Below are 26,423 nucleotides of genomic sequence, written 5' to 3' on the forward strand. Positions count from 1 at the left end.
ACTTACGTAATCCACAGTTTAGCTTGCGCGCGTGCTCGTGGGGATAATTATTATTTTATTTTTCGCAGCAGAGTTCTCGGATAATATACAAACGTGCGTGCCGACGGCCTATACCATTTCGTTGATCGAGCAGAAGCAAGAAATACCGCTCTGCGAGCGCAATGTCTGTCCACGTGCCACTTTTCGGCGATAGTTTCACTCGCTCTAAAAACTCGCAGGTCACGAGTGGGGGCAGGTATTTCATGCTTCTGCTGGATCACCACGTGACTCAATACCGTGAGATCTTTGACAATGGAATTTTCAGCATGTGTCGGTGCGCGGCCCACTTTTGCGCCATATAGCACGCAGCGTGGCCTTGTTCGCGGTGCACACAATGCACACTTGAAGAAGTTCAAGCGAGAGAAAAGAAAGAAAGGGGGGGGGGGGATTGCGGCGTTAACTTGAATTATATGGAGACAAAACAGTAATCTGCAAGGGGCATGCTCGTGTAACACATTAATTTTAGTGTTTGAAGCACTGTGCGATCGATCTTGCTGGAACGGTGCCGCTAAGTTCTTTAACTGCCGCAGCACAACATGGCCGGTACAAGCTACTGTTAAGCCCGGGATACATGGAGCGAACTTTCTCGACGAACTTGCAACTTGTATGCAAGTGTCGCAGACATGCAAGCGTCGCAGATATCTTAGACACATAAGTTCGGAAAGTTGGGAGTTAAAAGAAATAAGAAAGTATCGCCGCGACGAGGTTTCGAAGTCCCGAAAAAGCGCAAAAACACCCTAAAGGTTTTACAATACAATTAGGCGACGGAATAAAGTGACTAACAATGGAAGATCAGGGTTGGTTCCAAGAGCGTAATTTGGCGGCAGAGGGCGAGAGATAATTTATTTGAAGGAAGGCATAGAGGTCGGCCTGAACTAGCCCGCTCTAGCCTTCTATATTCTGTACAGGGGAACGGGGACGTAAAGACCTAATGAGACATAGAAGAGGGATGCACAACGGTGAAGGCAAGTTCAATATTCTGTTGATAAATAACCAGAAATGTCACCCAAGAAGCCACCGGGTTCCAGATATTGGCGTATACGTCACTAGTTAAAATTAAACATTGAAAAAAGGCACAATTAAAGCCAAATGTTTGCAGTACGTATAAGGAGCTGCTATGAGCGGCTCCGGAACGGCGAGCACCTGCAGGGTGCTTTTAGTGGCCACAGTCTGGAGACCACAGAGAATCACACGCATTGATTCTAGCAGATATTTCAGCATTTTCTCAATGCTTTCCCTCTCATTATGTCCACCTCGTTGATCGCCTATAGTGCCGTTGGCTTTATTGGCCCTATCATTCGCTTCTTAGAGTTAAGGACCACTGTTGGTAAGAGAAAAACGACGTCCATCCATGAGGTTGAGATGGCCTACGAAAGATCGCTTGCTGTTGGTCACGTTGCAAACATTCGATGCGTAAGTGACCCACATAAGCGTCTTGGGTGCATAAGAACACTTGTGGATGGATAGAAGCAACTTACTCACAGCCACCTCCACTTACCTTTGAGAGTAAGCAGCTTTCAACACCGGATGGAAGTAAGAAACGTCACCGCTCAGGAGTTACAAATGATTTGACTGGAAAACTGGGAACGATATAGTCAAACGGGGGGTCGCAATCAACCACAAGTAAATAAAATATAACAGCAGGGCCTAAGAAGTTCCGTATAAGTCAATGCTCTTAAGACGCTATGCCATACGTATAGCAAAAGGGTCTTGCATTGCGCGCAACACTCCTTTCAGGATCTCAAGCAGCCTATGGCGAAAGAGGAGTATCCAAAAATTGCGAAATATTTCCTAGCGGCCAAGCTCGAGACGGTACTTCGCCTCCACTGCAAGCGAAGAGGTCTTTTTTTTTTTCTTTTTTTTTTACGCAACAGCATCATCGTATGAGAGATACTATACTATTTGGTTTGGCACACTTGCATCATAAACATTCCTGCGTCAGATTTGAGATCAAAATACTTTCGGTAGGAAGCATACAATCATAGTGGATGTAACAGTAGTGTTCCTCACGGTGTTTAACGTCCTGAAACAACAAGGCTATTAGAGATGCCGTTGTGGAAGGCTCCGGAATAATTTTGACCACCTGGGGTTTCTTATCGCTCACACAAAGAGCAGTACACAATCATTTCTTTAGTCATTTACAATCGAGATGTGGCCGACATGGTCGCGAGATCGTGCTTAGCGGCAGAACGCCGTGCAGCCACTGATACACCACGACGGATGAACAGAAATGTCACTGGTTTAACAACGTACGCAGCTTAAGGGGCAGGTTCGAATTGATCTTCCCTAACCTTTTCTTCTAAATTATCTATTTAGAAGAAATTGATAATTTATAAGAAACCTGAATGCTAACGTCTTGCTGCTAAAGTGGAGACCATTCTCATCTATGGATTCATGTCTATGTGCGCCATGGATGTATATAGACAACAACACGCCCCATTCTCCGCTGTACTTAATGTCACCCGTGTTGCCTTCCTGCCACGCAGGTGGTCGACGGGGGTCCTGCGGCGCTGCAGGGGATGCACGAGGGCGACCTCATCATACAAGTGGGGAAGCACAACGTCCAGGATCTGACCGAGGCCCGCATCAACGCCCTGCTCGCACAGCCTGCCAAGAGGCTCGAAGTCTTCATCGTCAGGTGAGAGCCTGAAATCGGTAGTTGCGGGCGCAGGGGTGCGTCTACGACTCCCAAGTTTTCTATCCCGATCACGTATTGGCTTTGCGAGTTTTGTTTCTTACAGCTGGTGGGTTGCTGTACATATCAGCGGGATAGTTAAATTAACTAAATCAAATGCAACTTATCAGTTGTAAACATGCGAGACTGTTATCCGGTATCTCGAGTACTTTGATTTGGGGGAATGTTATCGAAGTTTGGCAATCAGAGAACGAAAGGGCCGAAGGTGGGGGGGAGATAGGGGTAGGGGTCTCGCCTTTCACCTCATTCCTCTAATTGGAAAATGATCAGTTGCTGTTCTTTGTCGGCTAGAACGAGTGTGTATACATTATTCTATTACATAAAAAATAGAATGTAAAATTTGCTGTCAAGAAAAATTAGCAATATGATGTCATTCACTGAAATTGCAAGCTTGATGTTTAAGGGGTGTAATCTTCCCTGATCCGTCACTTCTGTACACCTAGTTCGGCGAGTTGGTTTGACAGGACGATGATGTAAATGCGCTTAAAAGACGAGGACGATAGATGAAGACGAGGCACACATAGCGCTATGTGTGTCTCGCCTTCACCTGTCGTCCTCGTCTTTTAAGCGCGTTTACATCATCGTCACATCACAACTGTCGCGAGTTTCATCCGCACGAAGCCGCGCCCTGCGCGACCTAACTTTGCATTATACGGCCCTGCAGAGGCCGTATTATGTGAATTTTCTTTTAATTTTCTTTTCTTCTTGGTCACCGTCATTGGCTAGCATGATGCCTTCGTTATTTCCGTTATCGGCCACTCGCCTTGGTGGTTGATAAGCAATAAATAGAATCAAAGTGAAAAAAAAAACTTGCATAGTGTGGCCTCAGAACATTCCCTCCGTACGTTCAAGGGAATGTGCTGAACTGCAAGTATTCTATGATTCTCGAAAACCTTGCGAAATGGCGTGGCAGTCTAAATGCGTAGATGAAAGTGCAAAAGTCAGAGACGGCGGTAGTATGTACTGAAACTAATCGAGGCTCATGTCCCAGATGGAATCGCGCAATTAAGAAAAGAAGAATAACGCAACAACAATAAAAAGACGTTTTTTTTTAAAATTTGAAGAAGTGAAAGCGACTACAAGCGAAATTTGAAATGTATGGTGACGAGCAGTGTTTCGTCCAGCATCAGTTTCAGTAAATAATCGCAATGGTGCTCCCGCAGTCTGTGCAATATTGTCGCGCACATAGTTATACTCTATATAGCGTATATACTGTGTGTCCCAGCTAACATTAGCGAAGCCTGTTCAACCAAAAAAAAATGATAAAAAAAACATGGTGCAAAATACGCTTTTCAGACCTACGGTGTTCGGTCGTCAGAGGCCTGCACCGTAGGTCTGAGAAGCGTATTTAGCACCGTGTCTCTTTAAATTGGTTTTTTCGTGCAACAGCTTGGATAATGTTAGCTGAGACACCCTATACAGGATGGTTTTTTTTTTTTCCAGATCGCACAGATTCTTTATAAAAATGCTATAAGTGCAGTGAGCGTGATGTATTTTGCAGAGGAGTTCCTAGGCGAGGTGGACATACTTTTCCGCAAATAACGCGGGCTTTCGAAGACTAATTAAAAATAATTAACTTAGTATTAGGGCCTCAGGCCCATTTGCCTAAATGGTGAATTTGAGGACAGTCACATTTTAATATCTCGAAAGTCGCACCTAATTCGAGATATTTGTCATCGAATTGCAGCCGTAAATCCAAGCAATATTGAAACCTAGCGCGCCGGGAGCACAGAAAATGCGGCCCCACTATGATATCAGACGGAAACGCCCCGTGTCGACAAGCGCGAGGAAGTCTGAAACGGAACGTCTCAGCCAGTCGCGGCAACCTGGCAAGCGTGTGCGGTGGTGCGCCGTGTCAGGATTTGCCGCGACGTGCCATCATTCAAACTTCGCCCCAAACTTCGCCCCACACTTGCCGTCTACGCGCAGTGGGCCGCACTCAGTCTCGATATTACTTCGATTGAGCTATTCAATTTGATAATCACTATCTCGCAATTAGCGCGATTTTCAAGATTACTGAAAAAAAAAGAAAAACGAAAAACAGGTGTGCAATAAAATGTGACAGCATTCAAATTTGCCATTTAAGGAACTGTCCCTAAGACACACAAAAAGGAAATAAAGGTTAATTAATGAATGTTTGTTAATTAGTATTTCGCAGCTCACGTTATTAGTGGCAAAGTATGTCCACGTCGGAAAGGAACTCGTCTGCAAAGACCCATAATTGAGGGGACTGCTTGCGCCTCGCTGTCAGGCGAGCATGACGCGAGCTTATCAAGCCGCGATCTGGGTCGCTTCATGCTCGCCCGACAGGGAGGCGGCGCAAGCAGTCACACTCATGGGCGTCTACTATGGGCGTCAGAGTTGCGCACTTCGGCTGTTCAGTTTCGCTTTTCTGTGTGGAATTGGCCAGACTTCATTACGCTGTAAAAATTAGCAGCGTCAACTTTTCGAGGAGAGAGAGAGAGAGAGAGAGGAAAGACAGGGAGGTTAACCAGACACACGTTCGTTTTGCTATGCCTGCACTGGGGGAATGGGTGAATGGGTGAAAAGAGAGCAAGAATTCTGGAAACGGTCATGAGCTTCGCGGATGGCGCGCTTTGTCTTCCATTCGGACTAGTCGCGTGGCTCTTTTGGTTAAACATTTGATTAGTCTAATTTGCATAACTACTTGTCGAATTACTACGCCGAATCATCTTCAAATATGTGCCACTGTGGTAAAAGCAATCCAGACAAAATCATATAAACATCTCATTTTCCTTATTTTAAAGAAATTTCAAACGCATTTCGTGAAACACCCGGTATACTGGAGTCCGGCTCACGTGCCAATCAGAAGAAAATCTGACGACCTACGCCAAACGCCGGAGAAGTAGGCAAGGAAACATTCGCTTAAAAAAAAAAAGAAAAGAAAACACACACACACACAAAAAAAAGACAGATTGCCTTATGAAAGCTATATTTCTGCGGAAACCTTTACAGGAGTAGCTAAGTTGAACACAGTCACTCATGTCAATAGAGTCATGCGCACTTCGTTTAAAGACAGCTTCGCAAGATATCGGTACAAGCGGTCGGCGTTATAATGTTGACGTCGTGATCAGACAAGCACACTATGCCCAATAAATATACCTTCGAGAGCAGGGATCCCGTATTACAAAAAAGAAAGAAAAAAAAAGAAAGTTCTTAGGCTAGAACGATTTGTAAGAGTATGTGCCGGCCAATCGTGATGCTGGCCATAATGTCAGTGTACGCAGCCGTCCAATGGGAAAAACAGTTACGAACGAGATGCTTTGTGAATTCGGCCACCGGAGCGCATATGCCAATCTTTGATAATTATTTGCGGAAAAACTACAAACTCCTAGTCCTGGCAGACACAGCCAAAGTGCTAGGTAGAAGGTGCGATACAAGTTACACTGAGATATATGTAGACTTGAAAAGCTTGCCGAAGTTGCCCTTGCGATATACGCACACTCTTCACCCTCATAGGAGGCTGCACAGCCGCAACATGATCTCGCATCGCTGGCCTGCAGCTTTCGTACAGATGCAGACGGGGAGGCCGCCTTCTGTGGCACCCGGTACTTTGATTACTTCCCAAACATCTGTCAAGAAGAGTGTCGAACCTAAAGTTCTTGGTTCAGTTCCGGTTAGGCTTCAAACTTTTTGGTTCGGTTCGAATTCAGCTTCGGAACGGAAGCAAATAACGGTTCATCTACGCAAACCGATCACGTTAATTTGCCAGGAAAATAGAAATGTTTATCTCCAATTTCTCTCTTTGCTTATAGCACTTTGTGCAAGGGGATCATTTCTGTTATAACTTGAATGCACTCGTATTTTTTTTGATCGCCTATCATGGGTGCACGGATTCTTGATTTTAAACTTGGTCATATATAGAGGAGGATAAAAAATTCACAGCAAATTACAGTTATCGGGTCACTGCGTAACGGATGTTCACTTATCAGCATTGCTGTCACTGCATGCAACTAACGTTACTTCAGGCCACCCATTGCTAAAAATATACTAGGTTTTGTACAGCATTATTGGATTCGAGCTCCTCGACTTGAGAGGCGCTTCCGTAGGCGTGTCGTTCTTGGAAGAGTCACGTGACAACGTTTCGCCGCGTCCGTTTAAAAAGCTGGCTGGAAGCGAACCTCTGCCGTAAAAATGCACTGATGCTGCCTCGTTACTCCTCGACATCCTTGATTACGGCTAATTCGTCTGGTTTGACGTTTGCATGACTGCGTTAAGCCAGTCGTCAGCAGATTCGTCTAACATGGTGGTTTGCTGTTTGGTGCTGTGGCGCACATTAAAAACCCGGTGTAGGCTTCTTCATATGCTGAAAGGACAGTGAGGGGCGACGATACTGCCTGTTGAAGCCGGCAAATAACCCCTCTCTACCATTTGAACAACAACCTCTTTCACAAGCAACATCCGGCGCACGAGTTAGGGTTGAAGATGCATGTGAAGCGAACGACGTCAAGTGCAGCATGTGTGCCTCAACTTTAGCATGCACTGCACGGCTAACGAAAAAGTTCGGTAGAGGTTAACAAAGGTTGGCAAGGACCCTCATAGTGGTTTCGCGAACGTTCCGAGTCTATTAATAATCTCCTCCCATGAGTCAGCAGTACAATGGTGCATCGTTGTTTGGCTTACGAACGCAATTCCGACATTGACGGTATCTGGAAAAAGGCGTAAGAAAATAAAGGCAACGAGAGCGTCCCCTTCGCCAATGCAATGCGCTTTACTTGACACGTCCCTGTACGACATCGGCCGAGAAAGGTTTTATATCGTTCAGAAATGTACGAGCTCTCTTTCCCAGATACAATTACCGCCCACAAGTTCAAGTGACATCGCCCTTACAAGTTCCATCGGTACAAGCTCAAATCCGTGGCTATAAATAATACCATACGTTAATGTGTGCTCGTAGCAGTGAATCGAAACATTCGCTTGCTCGCAAAGAATGTATCGAGGGCAAACGCTTGCCGCGACCACTATCGGGGCGGTAAAATAACGGTTGCCTTCTTTGCGCATACTAATATACAGTGCACGTATGTACAAGTACTTCACATAGCTGTAGATTTAGATATAAAGCCTATATACCCACTCTGGGGGGGATTGGCCAAGAACTGTAGAGACCATATGATTTCCACGAAAGCAGAAGCTTCGCCGCACTTCATAGTTACGCCAACGATTGTAAACGTGTCTCAGTGTGCCGATGCAGCGTGTATAATTTATGTATAGCTCTTGAACTGCTAACGACAAGAATTTGGACAGCGAGCCACCTAAACAGTTCTAAAAAAAATCACATACGTTTAAAGAAAGAAACATAATCAGTGAAAGAATGACTCAAGCCCCGCGGCTTAAATACAACTTTCTTATCTACAGCGGTCTACTGCGGGATAATATACTTCCGACGCTGCGCCGGCGCTTTCGACTTCGTACGCATGCTAGCGTACCTCACGCCGGCTCTGTATAATGCGATAGTGTAAGCACATTCAGTATCCCAGTTGTGTTCAAAAAATGTGTTCTGAATCTATAGGTGCACTGCGGTCTGGCTCTGTACATGATGTAGCCGGGCGGGTAGTGAGTCAGGAGCGGAGGCAGCGTATATTTATATCTAGTAAAACGAGAAAAAAAAAAAAGAACAATAGCGCATCCTCGGTGGACGCCAGACTTCTCCCACATGACCGTGTAGATAATTCTCTCATTACATCGCGCTCCTGCAATCAGTCCAAGGTTTCTTTAAATATCCGATAGAACAACGCGTAAATTAGTTTTGTACTAAATATCATTTCAACAGTGTGCGTCGGCGCTTTATAATCATGCAATTGTCGCACATGATCCCAAAACCAGGTAAGTGAAGATCTCTTACGCCTGAAGCGTACTTTGCAGGATGTTTCTAGACCACAGTTCTTGCTCCTTCCTTTAAAAATAGTTGAACGTTTGGTACCAACGACTCTTTGGTATCTTCAGAATTACCCATGGAAATGGCTCAATTTATTGGGCACTTTCAGCAAGCCACACCACAAGTCGGCTAATATAAATGCAATTTTCCTCTGACGGTCAGAACCACTAGCCAAGCCTGTTCAAGACGTTTCTTCTTCTTTTTTTTTTTTTTTTAACAGCGAAGCTTTCTTTAAGCCAGCCGTAATTTGTGGTGCGTATCAAGGAAACTACCAAGAACGAAAACAAAATAAACTTTCTTGCCAAGGGGGGATTCGAGCCCGCGAACCCCCGGTTCCAAAGCGCGCGTCGTAACCACTAGGCTATACAGCCACGCTTGCAGACCATGCATTTATGCGAACCGTATGATTGCGTTCGAGCGTCGTCGTCTTCGTCCACATCTGGCGCGTTAGTGCGCTCGTGCTCTGCGAGGTGAAGAGGTTTTTCGCGCTATGAGAGCGAGAGAGACGCATTCACGGAGCGGGTCTCCTGGAACGCGGTGTCGGCATTGGAACGTGGGGTCGGTGTTGCAAGCTGCGCTGTGCAACGCGCAGTGACGGCCGTAAGTCCGAGACGCGCCAAAAGAACTTATCATCATCATGAGTAATAAGATTAAAAGTTCGCGCGCACTTCCGGAAAATGCTGGGCTATAATCGCCCAGCTTCGCTGTTTCAAGCGTTGTGCGGCCGAGTGCAAGGTTAAGCGTTTTTTTTTTATTTTGCTCCGAGTTACAATGGACCATTTAGCATACCAGTAGTTCCTTTGTTTTGTTCTGAACAGTTCAGAACCAACCGTTACATCATTTTGTACCGGTTCAGGTTCTGCTCCAAAATGGCAGCACACATTTTGGTTCGGGTTCAGTACCTGCTCTGCAAAGATAGGCATTTCGGTTATGATTAGACTCTCTGCTGTCAAGCGTTGCTTTGAGCAGACGCCACGGGCACGAAGAGTGGGAAGAGCGGCAGCACATTGTATGCCCTTTTGGTGCGAGGCTCCTGTATTGCCTAGTCCGTATATTGTCCATTCTATTGGTGCAAACAAAAGCTGCACGCGAGTGTGACGAGTCATTTTCGTTCACCCTATATCGCTTCTTTAAACATTCGAGCAACAATATGCGCATTCATTTCTCCAACGTAAGGCGTCACATCTCATTCTTGTCCTGATTTTTCGTAGAACGGGTGGTGTCGCTGTGAGTTCTACGCCATATTATACCATTCGGAGTGAATATATTTCCGCAGCCGCGGACCAAGTTTGTACACACGCCTTACTGCCTGACGAGACAGTAAATATTGTCACGAGCAACTAAAGGGGTCGATGGTGTCTCGAGTAAAGCCGGGCTTCAGACTTTCGATAACGCTGTAAAATGGAGCGAGTACATTCGTGGCGTGTTTTGATCGGCTTACGCGTCCTTGCTGCCAGCTTGCTGCAGTATAGGCACGGTAGCGCGCGGTGCGCTGGCCTCGCATGAGCCTTCGCTTCGACGGAGACGGTATAGCGCGGCTTTGCAATCTCCGGGAAGCAAAGCGCGAGATCCCCCGCGCAGTGCCCTCTCCCTGCGCGCTTACGTGTCGTCGGAGCTGGACGGCGACGGCTGCCCCGGCGGCGTGCTCCAAAGAGGCACAGTGCGAGCCAGAATAACATTGCCGCGGTGCGCATCAATCTCGCGCGTCTGGGTCGCCGACTTGGGCCGGAAAACAAGCGCCGGCGAGACGGCTCACTTCGTCCTACCGCGGCACGCTTTGCATTTCGCCGCGCCGGCAAGGCAGGGCTGCTGTGCGGGCCGTGCGTGTCTGGCAAGCGTCCTCAGTATACCCGGAACACACTGTTGCGTAATCGAGCCGCTTGATTCTGTCAACCCTATAGCGGCGATGATTAATCGCCTGCGCATGATTGTTGCTGAGTGACTGATGGTTGCGACGAGCTTCTTTTTTAATGGTATGACAACGACATCGCAACTCGGATTCGGCCCTCCCACACGACTCTGTATACGAGCGCGCGTTTCTATGCGTGCAAACTTTACGGACAGACGGAAAAAAAACTTTATTGATAAAAGCACCTGCGAGGTTGCCGGCCCGGGCTCAGGCCACCCGGGCATTATGTGCGGTGAGGCATAGCCTTTCCACCGCTGCCCGGGCCCGCTGGGTTGCCCATAGTTGGTCGTGTAGATCTGAGCTAGTCAGAGCGCTTAGCCATCGCTCCTCGAGAAGGTCCGGTTCTATGTTGTCCTCTCTGTATATTGGTCTGATCTCTGTGCATTTCCATAAGACGTGTGCCATGTCTGCGTGTTCGTACTTGCAGGGCTTGCAGCTCGCTTCTGGGTATTGTGTCGAATTTACTCTGTTTAAATGTACTGGGTTTCTGAAGGTTCTGGTTTGCAACCTTCTCCAATCTGTTTCTTGAGATCTGTCTAGTTGTTTGTGCGGTTGTGGGTATACTTCTCTTTGTTTCTTATATAGTGTGTCAGTATGTCGTGGTACGTGACTAGTCTGTCGTCCTGTATCGCTACTTCGTCGTCGTCGCCTCCTCCGTCTTCCCCGTCGCCTCCGCCGCAGTCCTCACCTCCTCCGCGGGGAGTGCAGGGTGTCGGGCCGCCACTGTACGAGCCGCGGTGGGTTAGTTTGCCGTATAGTTGGACTATAAACTGCTCGCATGGTGGACGGAGCGTGATGTGCGAGCCATCCATTGCGACGTTTAAAGCGACAACCACATGAAACGCATTTACTGTGCTACGCTTTAATCGCCGATAAGACGGGCTGTATGCGGCTGCCTCGTTAGATAAAATTAAACGGGAGACAATTCAGCACTGAGAGTGCGTCGTCAAATACTTACCGAAGATGCGCCGTAAGTATCCGCCGATGATTTTCTCTTTTTCTGTGCATTATATTTTCTATAACATAATACTACAGGAATAAACATTGTGTTTAATTTCTCATGATATCGTTATAATGCTTTGTACTTATTCTTTGCTAACAATACAGTCTGAATATGATGGTATAAAGAGTTGGCGTTTAGCTGGCATGCACGAACACACTGAAATTACCTATAAGTTGATCCTCGCTTAAACCGAATCTATTTTCGCTTTGCATTTCTTTAACACTGAAACAGCGGCACAGCAAATAGATGACCGAGAACATACTGTGCACAGTTTGCGTGAAAAAGAGCCGCTTGTCATTTGAAAAATATTTTAACTATGAGAAATGGAGCAGTGAAATAACATAATGAGCAATATTCAAATACAGTCAGGCTAAGTCCTTAAGTCCGACTTAAATACTACGAGACAAAATGAATTTGCTGCGCTTATTTCTATTGCTCCAGGGAATGCTGCTTCAGGTGTTTGGGTATTTTCGGTGTAACTATAGTTTCCCCAACACCTCTTCTCCGAGTCAGGCTGAGAGGCGCGATCACGAGAGCCTTATCAAAACTTATCTTATGGCTGGAGCCACCTGCATTCTATACGATGGTCCGCGCATTATTCCCTTGATGGCTTCCGCCAAATGGCCGCAGTTATCTTTGGAGCTTGAATGTATTCGGAGACTGTGGCGTAGCTGGAATCTCCGTATTTTTTTATTTATTTTTGAGGTTCGGAGTGAGCTGATGGGCTTCTAGAACTTGGCAGAGGAAGTGAGGGCTTGCGGCGGCATGTGCCCTGAAACCCCCGCCCTTATAACAACTTTAACAATGCGTACAGGCATTGTATTAATTCATGAAGTTCGTACATTATAGAGTGGTTTGTAAAAACAGGCTCGGCTTTTCAGTCTTGATAGCAAACGTGCTATTACCAAAGTTGGCCAGCTAATGAAAAACAAATCTTATGCACGAAAAGCTTTGCCAATTCGATTCCAGATAGTGTAAAAAACCATGCAGTGGGTGCGCACAGGGCCAGAGGCGTAGCGAAAGCGGAATGGGTGGGGGGGTTAATGGCTCTTTAACTCTATATCGTGAGTGGTTGGCCCCTATTCTTAGGAACTGATGTAGCATACGAACCGTTATCGTATATGGCTCCTGAGCTCTATTTTGCGCTCTCAGTTATGGTTCATTTACGTTTGCTATAATATAACTGGCGCCCATTGACCGCGCCAAACGACTTATATCTAGCATTTTCTCTCTCTAAGAAAAAAAAAAGAAAAAAAAAACTTGACTAGAGTAGGTAGTCTTAAGTCATGGCTAATGCTTTCTTTGACAATCAAGGAGTTTCCCTCCGCACTATTCTGAGCCAACACAATTGACCATACACGGAACAGATTTTGGTATCGGCCGTATATCAGGGACAGGTTTTAGAGCTCTGTGGTGATTCTTCAATGCAACTGGATTTTGCGACCGCCTCTGACTGCGTGGTGACCGGCCATGAGCGTGTGCGTGGTCAGATACACCCTTTGCCTTGTCCGTTCATTTGTTTCTCCTTTCCTCCATTGCGGGATAGGAAACCAGCCGCGGCTCAGTGAACGTCCGTACCTTTTCTCATTTTTTACTCCATCTAATTTCAGCCAAAAAGTTTTAACGACAAGACAATAAAGTTTTCGAGTAGATGGTTATCATGTCAGGCAACGAGGGTAGAGGACGAAGACAAAATTAGCTGCGTATGTCTGCTTGTTTCTATGTCCTCGTCCCCTGGGTGCGCTAAAGTGCTATAGGGAGACGCTTATGAAGAGGTGTCTATACTTTTGCGCTTCCCATGCACGTCCCAATGCGAAGCTCAAGCTTCGTGTCCGCTAGCTGTATTATTTTAAAGTCGCAGTGCATCTATAGTGCAGAGGCTCGACCACACAGTTCTCAACAAGGGCCCACCCGCGGCGCGTGCGCGAAAAGGTCGATGCGCACAGGACAGCTGAACTCATTCGTCACCGATGCTCTCAATCAGCACAGCCACGATCGGCTCGACTCGTGGCGCCCTGCCAGAGGTGCCATCAGTGCTCGTGTGGATATCCCCGGTTGCGCTGCCCGTTTCTGGACGCGGCGCAACGTCCAGTCGCGCTCACACACGTACACACGTGTCGACACGTCACGCTTCCGTTCTCATTCTGGCAGCTTTTTTCTTCTTCTTTCGTCGCCGATGTCCAAAATGACGTGGCACGACGGGTCCAGCCGCAAATTTGGGTTCCTAGCGGAGAGCGTGGGGGGGTGATCTCTAAAAAGTTGGCGGAATGCGTCTCGGGAGACGGCGCGGGGCATCCTGCAGTGGCCTCGCACTGACTCACGCGCCGGAGAGCCTGGAAGAGGATCGGCGCTGCGCCGGCGTAACCGGTGCGCGCACGTGCCAAAATTAGCCGCGCTCGCGCGCACCGCACTGAGGAGGGGGGTGGGGATCGCTGGCGCGCCCGAAAGGCAGGGAGGGAGGCTGGTCCACAAGCACACGCCGCTAGGGGCCAGGTGTCGAGAGCGGAACACGAGGACGCGAGAGACCCACTGGGACCGATCACCGCCTTCCCGAGAGAAGCCCGGGAGAGCGCGCATGTGAGTACACTTGTGCTGCGTGCATGCCACCCACCTCTTCTTCCTCCCCCGCAACCGCGCCTCCTTCGCGCCGGCTCGCATCGCAGGGGAGGAACGAACGCTGTCCGGTGTTGCGCCTTGCTTTCGCGCGAGATTTTTCGGCGCGTCCTCTTGGTGCGCGACCTCACGGCAAAGAGCGGACGCGCCGGGACTTGGAACATTTCGCTCATGCAAAGCACGCGTCGCGTCGCGAGTCCAGTGGCAGAGTCTCCGTCAGCTGTCCGCGGCAAACTCGTGCCGTCGCATGCCGGCCACGCACGCGCCCGCGCGCGCGCGCGCGCTCAGCGCACTTGACTGATATGCCGGGACGTAGCTTGGATTCGTGTAAGGGGTTGGTGGCTGGACTGCTTGGTCAACCAGTGCGCGAATGCGGCTGGGAAAGTTTTGCGGGTAACAGATTAAATACGCAAAGTTTCGTTATGCGCCTAAAAAAATAGGAATAGTGAGACCTGCCTGGTAGGAGACGTATGCAAATAGGCTCAAACCTGCAGGTGCGCCCATCATATTGCGGTCGCAGATTCGCGCCTTTTTTTCGCGTTTTACCGGCGGATTTGAAAAGGGTTTTCCCGCACAGTATGCGGTCGTCGTCGTCGCACGCGGATCACTCTGCCACTGAGTTGCACGCTACACACGTTTTTGTGACGATGCTATTGTGACGACGTACAACGTCCATAGGTTGCTCCTGACAACAAGAACAATTTGTTTAGCAAGAATTTTACACCAAATACGAATAAACGAGGAACATATTTGAATTGAGACAACTAAGCTATACAGACAGAAGATGCTGCTGAGGTTGCTGCGACAGCAGTGCTGAAAGTTTATGGGGTGTTCGAAATGCCGAATTTTATATATGCTGTGTGTCATAGCATGGCTGCATCAGTCAAGGGTATTTTCTGTGAGCAGTATTGCTATTTTTTTTTTTTTTTGCTGTAAGTGTATATTGTTTTTTGTGCTGGGCTCTGTTGCAGCGCGCAGCATTTCAGTACTGGGTTTCTTTTTATTGTTTTTCTTAGAATGATGGAAAAAACAGGAACAGTCGAAGAGAGAAGTGCCTCAGCTTCTTCGCGGCATTCGCAGTTTATTAACAGCTGCGGGATCTCTGTTATAGAGTCAGTGCTTGTGAACGTGCCACGCGGAGTTCCGCTCATTTTAGAGCTCTTTGTTGCATTATTGATCGTATAATACGCTTGTAAAATGAGAAACCTTGTCATCTAGCTGCTTTCGCGTGTGAAGCATGCCGAGCGCCGTAACTGTGCACCTGGAAGCGAATGAACATTCCAAACAGACGGCATGCAAAAAAAGAAAGCAGTTGTGTTCGGTGGTTACGCTTACCCAGACGGTATTTATGAAAATTAATTTTGGTTTAGCTTGTTTTTCGTCATATACTTTATTACGGCGCTCGTCAGACAGCTGGTATATTAAACATTGTTAAGCGAATACCTAGATCGAATGAGCAGCAGTAAAGCAATTAAATTCTTGGGTTTTACGTACTAAAGTCACAATATTATTACAAGGCATGTCGTAGTGGCGGGCTCCGGATAAATTCTGACCACTTGTGGTTTCTTAACGTGCATCTAATACACGGTACACTGGAGTTTTTGCATTCCGCCTCCATCGGAATGCGTCCGCCGCGCTTTCTCACAATACTTGCAAAGCAAAGCTTCCTGCAATGGTTAGTGGAGCATGCTGCCGATTGTGCCATAAAGAGAACGCGAAACAGTATCGATTTCTTTTTAGATGTCGATCATTGCTTCGAATGTTCTCAGTATGTACACTAAAGCTACTGCGCAGATTTAAATAAGTCAATATACTACAAGTACACGTCATCGATAAGAAGGCAATGAAGATTGACTCCAGTGGCAAGAGAAATAAGGTCGCCTAATTGAGAGGATGGTTAAGGCAGTATCGAGGGTGATGCAAACACCAAGAAACTGAGAAGGGAGGGAGGCGTTTGTTATAGAGATGCCGGAGAGAGTCATCGAAGCACCAGTATAGTATCGAAGCACTAGTATAGAAATGGGACGAACGTATCGCATGAAAATTTGTCACACATCTAGTAATTTCGTATGCAGTTATTTGGTTTGTATATAAACTGTACCATACATTGACATTATTAGATATGAGTGATATTAGAATGATATTTTTATAAACGTGTAGCTGGTGTAATTATCAGAAAACAGTGCTTTTCTATAAATTGATTACGACTATCACATTTAGTTAAAAATTGTGGCACGTACAGTGCTAGCGCATATTTTACAGCGCTCATATGTCACATAAATTTGTGACACTTGTATCATCAATCTCTTCAAGGAGGCAGCAGATTAGTGCATCTTGGTGTCGTCACCCTCTTGGTGGGAGTGGAGCGATAAAGTGATTATGAAAAACAATTTATTGATGTTGGAACAATAACTATCTTTACAGCCAGCTACCTTCATTATATCGAGAGCAATTTCATTTAAAGTAGAGGTGTGCTTTCAATTTTTTTTATCTTCTATATTTCTGTTCTCTTTATTCCTTTACTCCCCAATACTGAGTATAGCTGGCCAGAACTTTAAGGCAGACCTTCCACGTTTTTCTTCACAATGAATACTTCTGTCTAATTTATTTAATACTGATGTTAAAGTCAGTGGAACTTGTTGGGTAAACGTTTGTCAATTGCTATGTAATCTTCCTATAAGTCAACATTTTTTGCGAGTGAAAGAAACAAATATAGTTGCTTTAAAAGGAAAGCATGTGCCAATGAATACTGCGAAAACGTTTACTAGCATCCGCTCTTGAAGCTTGCATAACCATAAAACACTCACTTTGACAGTGCGGAATACAAATCACTTTTCTGTAGGACAATTCAATAAAGTTATTACCAACCAACTTTAGTTGCAATTATCGGAAGCATCAACATATTTTGAACTAACTTTAGTGCCAGTGACTAGAGTTTAAAACGAATCTCCTATTCGTTAGAGTGTTTATAAGCACGCTCCTCTATTTAAGCACGGAAATGAAGAAAGCAGTGCTTTTAGCAGGCGCTGTAGAATAAAGGCTGGCGGCACGACTTTTCTTTTATTAAAAAAGAGGGGCGGTTATGTAGTCCAGAAAGCGTGATGAGGTATTCTGTCTTTCTTTTGTGCCAGACTTAATTTCTGCATGTTAAGAGCAGGACAAGTTCATGAGAAAGGCAACGGCCATACGAGCAAAAATAAAATGCGCATTCAGAAATCCAAAACTAATTCGTAAGCTTGTTAACGCGTACGCGGTATTGTTCCGTAGGGGACCAATGTTTTCAAAGATTGCTGCCATGCTTGTGACAAAACACTGTCACAACAAACGTCACTTGTGAAGTTCGGCTCGCGTTTTCTTGCTCCGACGCGTTGATTCGGTTAAGTGTTTTCAGAAAAGATATATACATACACTAGGATACATTGTATAACCTGAGTGACGCGGTAAATTATGATATAGCGAATCAAATGATATCGACGGCGTCAGTCAATGGGAAATAGTTGTCACAAACGAAAGGCTTTGTAAATCTCGTGCTGTGATCACAAAACTTCTCTTACGTAAGAGTGTTTTCTCAGTGGCCGGCGTTCCAGTGCTGGCCACTCACGTTAGTAGCGATTGCCCCTGATGATGAGTCGACCACAGCGGCCATGGCCAATCACGGATGGCCTTTACAAAAGAGAAGTTTTGTTATTACTAGCCCCAGGCATCGGGACAGTAATAACAGTCGTGATACACACGGTGATAATGACATGTGCGTCATCGGCCAATCACAGTGTATATATATATATTTTCACCTGTCTTGAAAGGGAACTGGCGACGTTTATTGAGGGCAGCTAGCTCCTGAAAAACACGGAGGTAGGATCTGGCTATCGAGCGGCGCTGGAGGGTAGCACGCGCACTTCTTTCTTCTTGTCCTTGCCTGCCTCTTTGCATTGTGCCCTCTACTGCAGGTGAGTGAGTGAGTGAAATAACTTTATTGAGGTCTACTGCAGGTGGCATTTTCTCCCCTTCCTCGGAAATAACATCGGCTCGATGCTCAAAAAGTGTTTTAAGCATCTCGTAGCCCTATCATCGAGGCTTTAGTTCACTGTCTTTCGGCTAAAGGTTTACCAAAAGGCGTTACAGAACGTGTACAAAGCGGTCCCAATCACTCCAACATCCATAAAGTGGCGTCGGCTGGCTTGAGTATACTGTTAGCACAGAATGGTTGGCGAAATTTAACAGCCTTAACGCTAAGCTCTATACCGTGTTCACATTGGGTCACTGAGAGTCAAGAGGGAGCGAAATTTTCCGGAAATACGCTGCGTCGTGCACGTTTATGAGTACGATAGCGAAGCCTCGAAATTCTGCTGAGCGATGTATCAATGGGGACGCCGAAACCTGATTGACGTTGCTGTATTCTCTTGCCGAGTTTTCATTGGCTGGCAGCGAGCGAAACTCGCTTTTCAGCAGCAGGAAACAGTCTCGGACTGATCAGTGCGACGACTTGTATTTCGGCAGAACTCGCTGTCTCCAAATCGGATTTCGCTCATCTTGGACGCATCATTGCAAATAAACAAACCGAAGAACGAAAACAGCTTCCTCGTTTGATGCGCGGAGAATGTCAGATTGAGAAGTCCGTAATCACATGTAGTTTCGTTCCAAGATTACTAGAGAAACATTTGTCGCTGCAATCGTTCAGTCACTCTGGAAATAATGAGTTAGGACAGATTTTCCTACATTTTATCATGGGGTTTATTAACTGTGCGGACTGTTTTATTGTGCTTTGTTGTTCCATTGTGTTGCGTTCAAGCCTGACAGCATTGCGTTAGAGCAGTTAAGTCTGTCGCATTCGTAATTAATTTATTTCATTGCGTAATCTTCAGCGAATAAATAAGTCACGGCGCTTTCGAGCTTGCGTGTATATCCAAGTATCTTGATGTTGTTGGTAACACTCACCATACGTTTTATTTTTATATTCTAAAAGCACTTAATCCGTTTGTTTGATTCTTCTGAAAACCACCGAATAGTAAAAATGAGAGAATAAATGGGACTGATTGTGGGCGTACAACAAATTTGCAATGAAAAATGAACCTCGAGATTATTAATATAAGGAGGCCGAAATTGTCTGCAAGACAGAAGGGCAAAATTTAGGCAAGTCGATGTGTCGCCCATAATTCCAAGGCTGGCAGAACATCCACTGTCACCAGATTTCGCTCCAGTATTCTCAGCATGTGGATACAAAATTCGCCGTTTCTGTCGCGCTCGCAGCATTCTTGCGTACACAGATTTCTAATTCATTGTAGCCATATTATGTTTTCAATAAATGTTCGCATCGAGATGTTGGCCCCTGTAGAAGACGCCGAATATTCCTCCTGAAGATTGAACAAAAATTAAGAGAGTTCAAGAGGACGGAGGCCTCGTGTTAAAACAGTCACAGAAGGAAATCGCTATACTTGAGCATCCTAAATCGAATTCCCTATATTCGCCCGAAATTTGAAAGACAGCACTTTATACTCACGCGCTGCACTTCAGGTACGTCACTGCAGGCATCACTGGAAACGCCGTATAACATACTGGTCGCAGTATCCTTTTTTTTCCTGTAAAGCACAAGGCCTTACTTCTATCACGGCCACATAGGAACCCTGTAGGTTTGCGAAGAATGAAATGCTGGCAAAGAACAAAATAGGACAGGTGGCACAGGTTGCTCGCAGTATAGTATCAGTGAAGCGTGAACTCGATATTGACGCGCCTACCCGCTGGATTTGATACCAAGGCCGCCTGTTTATTTGTTCTGTGCGAAAAAAAAAGAGAAGCACGGAAGCGTCCTTCTTCTTTGGGGCCGCTTTGGCAGCGAGCTTGAAAACATGCTCGCTGTCTTCTTTGTGCAGTGTTGATGACACAGGAGACGGAAGGACCTGGCCCGGCGCCGCCTAATGAACCCAAAATAGCAGGCGCCGGTTTGCTGCTCGGTTATTTTGGCAGGAATGTGGCCACTGCTTTCTAGAAAGTCTGCGAATGCTATGCCAAATCTTCGAGTGGAGCAACATGTTGATCACGAATTTGAAAAAAAAAAAGCGCATTAGTAATAGCTGTCATGTAACAAGTTGGCGCGCTGAAAAAGAAAGTGCTCCACTTCTACCGAGCTGAAAGTCCACACAAGCACGAAGATTCGTGAAGCTGAGTGAAGAAACCTCGCTTGTAAAATTTGCGATGATTCCAAAGCAACGCCAATGTGTAGTGAGTAATGAAATAAACGCTAACCTGCCCTGTTGTTGTGCGCTTACGCAAAAGGTGCAAATAACTGTGTGATCATGCATGGCTGCTCGTGGTACGTTTTGCTAGGTATTCTGTTTTATTTTATTTTCGCGATTTCTCTAACAAGGGAGCCGAATTGGGAACAAATATAAGAATGAAAAAAAAAAAAAACTTTCAGGATTCCGGAAGCACAAATGCTGCACGCGACTATCATATCTCCTTGGTATTTGGCATTCAACTGTTGACATTTCAGATGTTCGGCCTGCTTCAGTTACATTCTAAACTTGACAAATGAACTCTCAGGATACATGCAAAATAAGGGAAAACGACAGCTCTTACACTGGATGGTGTGTTTTGTGAAAACCTGAGTGGTCTTATGTCGGCAGTTTCTGTCTGCCTCATGTAGAAATACATAATTCCGCTCCTACGCTTCTGCGCTATACTAGTGCCATCCTAAATTGCGCTTCGAGTCATGAAAACACGACTTCGAAGAATGTGGTTCGAAGCTAAACGAAAAGGTGGCACCCTAGGTCTCAAACACGTGATCATATACGTAGAAGCTTAGTATGTGGCCCGCGTGGCTCTGTTGACTACCAACTATACGCCTCGTTTCCTGCACTTTTACAATGCACTCTTGAAAAGTTCACAATTTTCATGATGGGCTTTTTTTCACTCAACAGTAATCGGTGTCATTATTGTGCAAGCCTAATCAGTCCAACGTTCTATATATAGCTCGTGATTTCCTGTCAGAACAATAACATTTGCGTATGCAGTAACGGCCCAGTAACGGGTCCACGCTGCACGTTATTGGCAGTAAGTGAAGTCGAAAAACAAAAGACAATTATTGCTGTCAAACAAAGGTACTCATGAAAATGCTTAAACTCATTAAGCGGGAAACGGCCGCAACTAAATGCATGCGCTACCCACCTCTCCAACGAGTACACCAAGGAGCGGCTGGCTGGGGAACCACGTGCTTTGTGAGCGGCCTGATGGCCTAAAGTGTGTTTGAGACAACTTCACCATACACTGAATTCTTGTGCCACACCACGTGCTGGTGTTTACTGAAGCGTTTGAGACTTCATTATTCTGAAAAAAAAAAGTTGCAGCGAATAAGATGTCACTTTACTAACGAGGACACGCGTCTGACGCGAAAAATACAGCTTACCGATGTGATAACCGCTTAAAAAAGAAATAGATTGCCGGAGAAGCCGAAACTTCTAACGTTTGAGCTGTGGAGCCACGTATTCGCGGATGCGCAAATGTCTGTCTGCTTGTCAGATTTAGAGAACTTACTTTGACGTTAAGCCACATTCGAAAACAGAGTACGGCGTATGATATGTACTTTGATGTACCAGTGGTCTATGCACGGATGTTATCCCCTGTCGTAAAGGTATAGTTATTTTGTGGTGGCTTTCGAGCACAGCAAAACCATTTAGAACAATGCGTATATGAACACTAGAAAAAAAAAAGCAACAATAGCAACAACAAGAAACAAAAAACAAAACAAAAACGCAATGACTAAAATGTTACTTGCTATGACTTGTTGGTTGTTCCTTGGTGTAACTTGTGCCGGGCACTAAAAGAACCCACTAAAGCTGCCAGCAAGCTGCTATAACTATGCAGCACGCTTGTAAATGTTGCCAGTTTGAGAGGAAAGGTACACCTGAAGGTCGAAGGCAGTGCGCTCTTGCCGGCTGCTACTTGCTGCAGGGTCTTAGCGCAAGAGGAACATAATGAATGTTGGCGATCTGCCTGGAGAGTTAGGTACTGCAGGTTATATCCGATCGCCCACCGCGACCATATAGGAGTTCTGTGGTCGCGATGGGCGACTCGCCACCTTTCACTGCTCCTCAACAATACCGAGGCAAGTTGCAGAAGGCGACAAGATGCAAAGCAAAAGCATGCCTTCATCGCCCCGCCTGAAGAATTGCCCATTGCAGCGGCTGCCTTGGCTGCACAGAGTGCAACGTGGGTAGCAATGGATTGCCAATAAGGCACCGATTGCTGAGAAGGAAGTTGTGTCGACCCAGCGATCTCCACCATACACGGCGCAAACGTACGCTGTCGCACACCGATCTCTCCGCTCCCACGATCTAAACGACTATAATATGCTGGAGCTGCGCATGCTGCTTGTCGCGCGTTCAGTGCACAGACAGAATGCGCCGTCGATAATATCAGAATGCATAGTATCGTCTGCTACCTGCTAGCGGAAGGTAAGCGAGCCGTGTGTGCAGCGTAAGAAACGATGATGCTGCATATTATGCGAGGTTTCCAACACCCAAGGCGCACGCACAGCTTATGCGAGACAAATTACCGGTGGGGATCACTCCGCGTCATTCAGGAACGCAGGAAGTGGACGTGCCGTGCTGGCTCATTACGCGAGCGCTTTAACATTCCGCGCAGTCAGTGGAGCGCAGCTGCGTCGTGAGGAGGCGTAGCGCGCGGCCCCAGGGCCTACCAGCACAAGGCCGCGTGGTCTGTTCATTTCTTACAAACGAGTACTGCGGCTATATCTGGCCGTCCGCGCTTCGCTCTGACCAATTTGACACGGGGCTTTGTTTTCATTCGGGGCAGGCACGCGGAGCCGCGTTAAATCTACTGTATATATCGGAGTAGGCTCTGCAGCTATCAGGGGGTGTGGATGAAAGGGACATCTTGTTCATCCGCGACAGGACTACCGGAAGAAAAATTGGAATTGCGCCAGTGGCGAATAGACGTGCCCACGCGTCCCCTACAGACCTGCGGGCCTTAGGCGACCGGGTCCCAGGGCCATGAGGTACGATATAGCTTAGCGCTGAGTATATCGGGCTCTCCGCGCGGGGGCGACGTGGATTGAACGAGGTGCCCCATGCAGGGTGGTCGCCGGGAACTGATTCGTCTGGCCTTCATTAGTTGCAGCAATTAGCAAGTGCAACACGCTTGCTGGATGAGCTAATTGATGCTCAGCATGTGTGGCCGCAATCATGTCGTCTCTCTCTCTCTCTCTTTCTCCCCCCCCCCCCCCCCCCTCTTCTACCTCTCTTCCTGCGCGCTCCGGTTGGTGGTTAAACAAAAGCGGCGGTTTGTCTCGTGATTAGAGCAATGCACATCAACCAAAAAAGCCCCGTCGTTGTTCTGGGCGACATTGGGGGGTACGTGCGCTGCGTCGCGTTTTATTTGAACACAGCTTTTTCTTTTCTCTCTCTCTTTTTCATTTCGTCTCTCCTTTTATCATCTTATTGCTCCCCTAACCCAGCACAGAGTAGCCAGCGGCTATTAAAACGAGTAGCTTTCTGTGCTTCTTTCGCCCATTTTCATGGTTGACGGCGGTCGGTGGTTGACGGCCGGTGGTCGGACTTGCGATGCAAAGGCGTCAAAGGAAAGGGCGCGTGCTCTCGCGCCACTGAGTTGCAGGGAGAGAAGGTTAAGGGCGACGGAACTCTCGCGCGAGCTTTGTGGAGCGCTCGGCAAGGAAAACGTTCGTTCGTTTGTTCGTTCGTGCTATTCGCTTAGATTGACAATCATTGACCATGGTTCCTGCCCAAATTTTGTTTTTACACTGGCTATAACTTCCTTGTCTTTTCCTATTTCTCTCTCTTGGTGGCATGCGTTATTTCCAATTTATCGCTGTCGGAGAACTCGTCTTCATAGACTCCGTTTCATGCTTCATACGCAAATATGGCCGCCGCAATTAACACTGTTTCACTTCACGTGTTTCGTGGTGTAGTGGGTTAGATGTAAGTCTAACTGTGGCGCAATGTGGCTTGACCTGAATGTCATGCGGAAAAGCTTGTTTTTTCTTCTTTGTGAATGAAAGCTAACAAAAGTTATTGCACATAAAATTTCGAAGGCGCCTTGTGAACGAAATCAAAATTCACCGACGATTACGATACTCCCTAATGCGAAATTCGAGCGACGCTCTATACCTGTTTTCATTTCGCGATATATTGGTGGCAAACGGAGCGAAGTGTGGCGCGACTGACTCACTAATCTGGAGATCGCGAGAGCCAGCGCGTCGATGACGCGTGGGCGCGATTCACAGCAGCCGACGCCGACCGTCGGCAGACCTCCCAGACGACGAGCGCTACTCTGGCGCCATCTCGTAGTCATCGTCGCCGAACTACGCTTTTCTTCTCCCCCTTTCGCCATACCCTCCTCCTCTGCTTTCCGCCTCGCGCCTTTCATCTCCCGCTGCGCTCCGCGTCTGCTTTCATCTGTCGCTGTGCTCGTTCGCTCGGTTACGCCGACGCTCGCCGCAGGAACGGGTGCCTAAGAGCTGCGCTCTGAAAAGACAAAGAAAAAAAAAAAACTCTACGTGCTACACTGCAAAGTAGGTTCAGGGGAGAGCCAGACCCTTAGCAGCGTGCGCGTGCGAGTGTAGCTTGCGTCGCCTCCGGGACGCCGGATCGGGAAGCGCGGTGTCCCTGCCTACTTCGGGTGCGCTGATCTTCCATCGCTAATACCCTGCAGCAGCATTATAACATCGTGGTGTCCTTAATTTACCGTTATGAACGAAGCAGTTACCACGAGGCTCGCTTTGACGGTGCATACACACCTGACATATACCCCACGTGCAAAAGATGTGCCAGCTAGAGAAATTCATGCATGGCGAAAGATTTGGTCACCGGCGCGCTGAGAGGCAGGACAAGAGAAAGCTGAAGTTTCCGCCAGCTGCGAAGTAAAAATATACGCAAAAAATTGGCTGTGGCTTAACTCAGTTATGCCTGGGTGTGCGTAGCGAGAGGTATACGGTTAATCTTATTGTTTAGCTTGGTTCTCTCCAAGGTTACATCTTTATGGTTTAGCTTCGTACGTCTGAGTGTTTAGGTTTGGTTGTTACCTCTCGTTAAGTTATGGTTACATTAAAGACTAGACATTTTTAAAGTGTAACGCATTTATTTTGAAGTTTTTATCTTGTTGTTTCTCAATTTCCACAAAGACGGCCCGATGGTCGGTGAGGCGGGAGGATAAGGGGTTGTCGTCCAGTGACTTGAACACGTTTCGGGTGATATCCTCATCTGAATCCACTCGCCTGGCCGCTTCGTACTTACGACGCTTCTCGAGGCGTGTGGCTCGTTCTTCCTCCGTCTCCTCGGCTCGCTGCCTCCTCTTGGTTTCGTTCCGACGACGAAGCCTGGCTTCTATCAGTCTCTCCGACTCACTTTCCATATCTGCCGACGAATCCCACCAAGCCACCCCTTCTATATATACGATACAACGCCGGCTCCTCCTCTGTTGTTGCAACGGGGTTTCACCGGCTCCTCCTCTGACTTCATGCCAGATGGCGCGGCGAGCGGCGGTTGCTAGGCAACGGCTCAGCTCGCGGTGCAGCGAAACGGCGAGACTACGGCCAATGGAGCTCTCGCTACAAAAGCATACCAAGACGAATATAAAGAAACGTAAATTCTCTAAGACATCCTCTCTAAATACATTCTTATCTGATACCACTCTGAAATATCCGTTGATAATTACCTCAAGTCATTCAGCATTATTATATTTCTTGCTTGCATTATTATGACGCACTGTTCTTTGGTCACGAATGTAGGTAGCGAAAAAAGTCGCGCCTGCCTTTACGGCGTAGCACTGGTAGTATAAGAACTAGAAGGAAGGCGACGAAATATTAGGGACACGGGGGCATCATGGGTTTTTCTTTCTCTTACATTTTTTAGCTCTAATTCCTTGTATTTGTGCTACCAGAGTTTTCGCCAAGACCCCACGTAGTGGGTATGGGCCACGGCCACATACGACTTCTGTTTCCACTCCTTGTCGAGGAAAGATGGGAACACGAAATGACGTGGGGCTGTTTTCCTCCTTTTAAAGCCAATAGCTTTGTTTGGCTCTTTCGCCCGCTTTCGTGGTCGGTGGGGTTTGGCGGTGGTTGGACGTTGACCGCTGATGCAAAAAGCACGTGGTCTCGCACAACTGAGTTGTGGGGCGCATTTGATCGCCGATCGTTCTTTGAGACGCACGTGCTGTTGTGCTATAGAGCTTTGGGGCGTCTGAAGGTTTAGATGCTGTGGTGGAACGCTCCGTCTATATACTATCACTACAGATG

At 46.9% G+C, this 26,423-nt stretch overlaps 1 protein-coding gene and 1 long non-coding RNA gene across 2 annotated transcripts in view; one reads left to right on the top strand and one right to left on the bottom strand.

Moving 5' to 3' along the window:
• The window catches only part of LOC119436632 (uncharacterized), a 44,543-nt gene extending 22,875 nt beyond the window's left edge, over positions 1-21,668 (bottom strand). Inside the window, exons 1-2 of the long non-coding RNA XR_005189088.2 lie at positions 21,317-21,668; positions 19,653-19,731 (exon numbers count right to left, since the gene is read on the bottom strand). This is a non-coding gene — a long non-coding RNA (uncharacterized LOC119436632). The remainder of the gene's footprint in view (positions 1-19,652; positions 19,732-21,316) is intronic.
• The window catches only part of LOC119436630 (transcription factor SPT20 homolog), an 81,958-nt gene that overhangs the window by 10,803 nt on the left and 44,732 nt on the right, over positions 1-26,423 (top strand). Inside the window, exon 2 of the mRNA XM_037703552.2 lies at positions 2,526-2,677. Coding sequence (XP_037559480.1) covers positions 2,526-2,677 — 152 coding nt within the window. The remainder of the gene's footprint in view (positions 1-2,525; positions 2,678-26,423) is intronic.

Source organism: Dermacentor silvarum, chromosome 1 (assembly GCF_013339745.2).
Source record: "Dermacentor silvarum isolate Dsil-2018 chromosome 1, BIME_Dsil_1.4, whole genome shotgun sequence".
Classification (NCBI taxonomy): Eukaryota; Metazoa; Arthropoda; class Arachnida; order Ixodida; family Ixodidae; genus Dermacentor; species Dermacentor silvarum.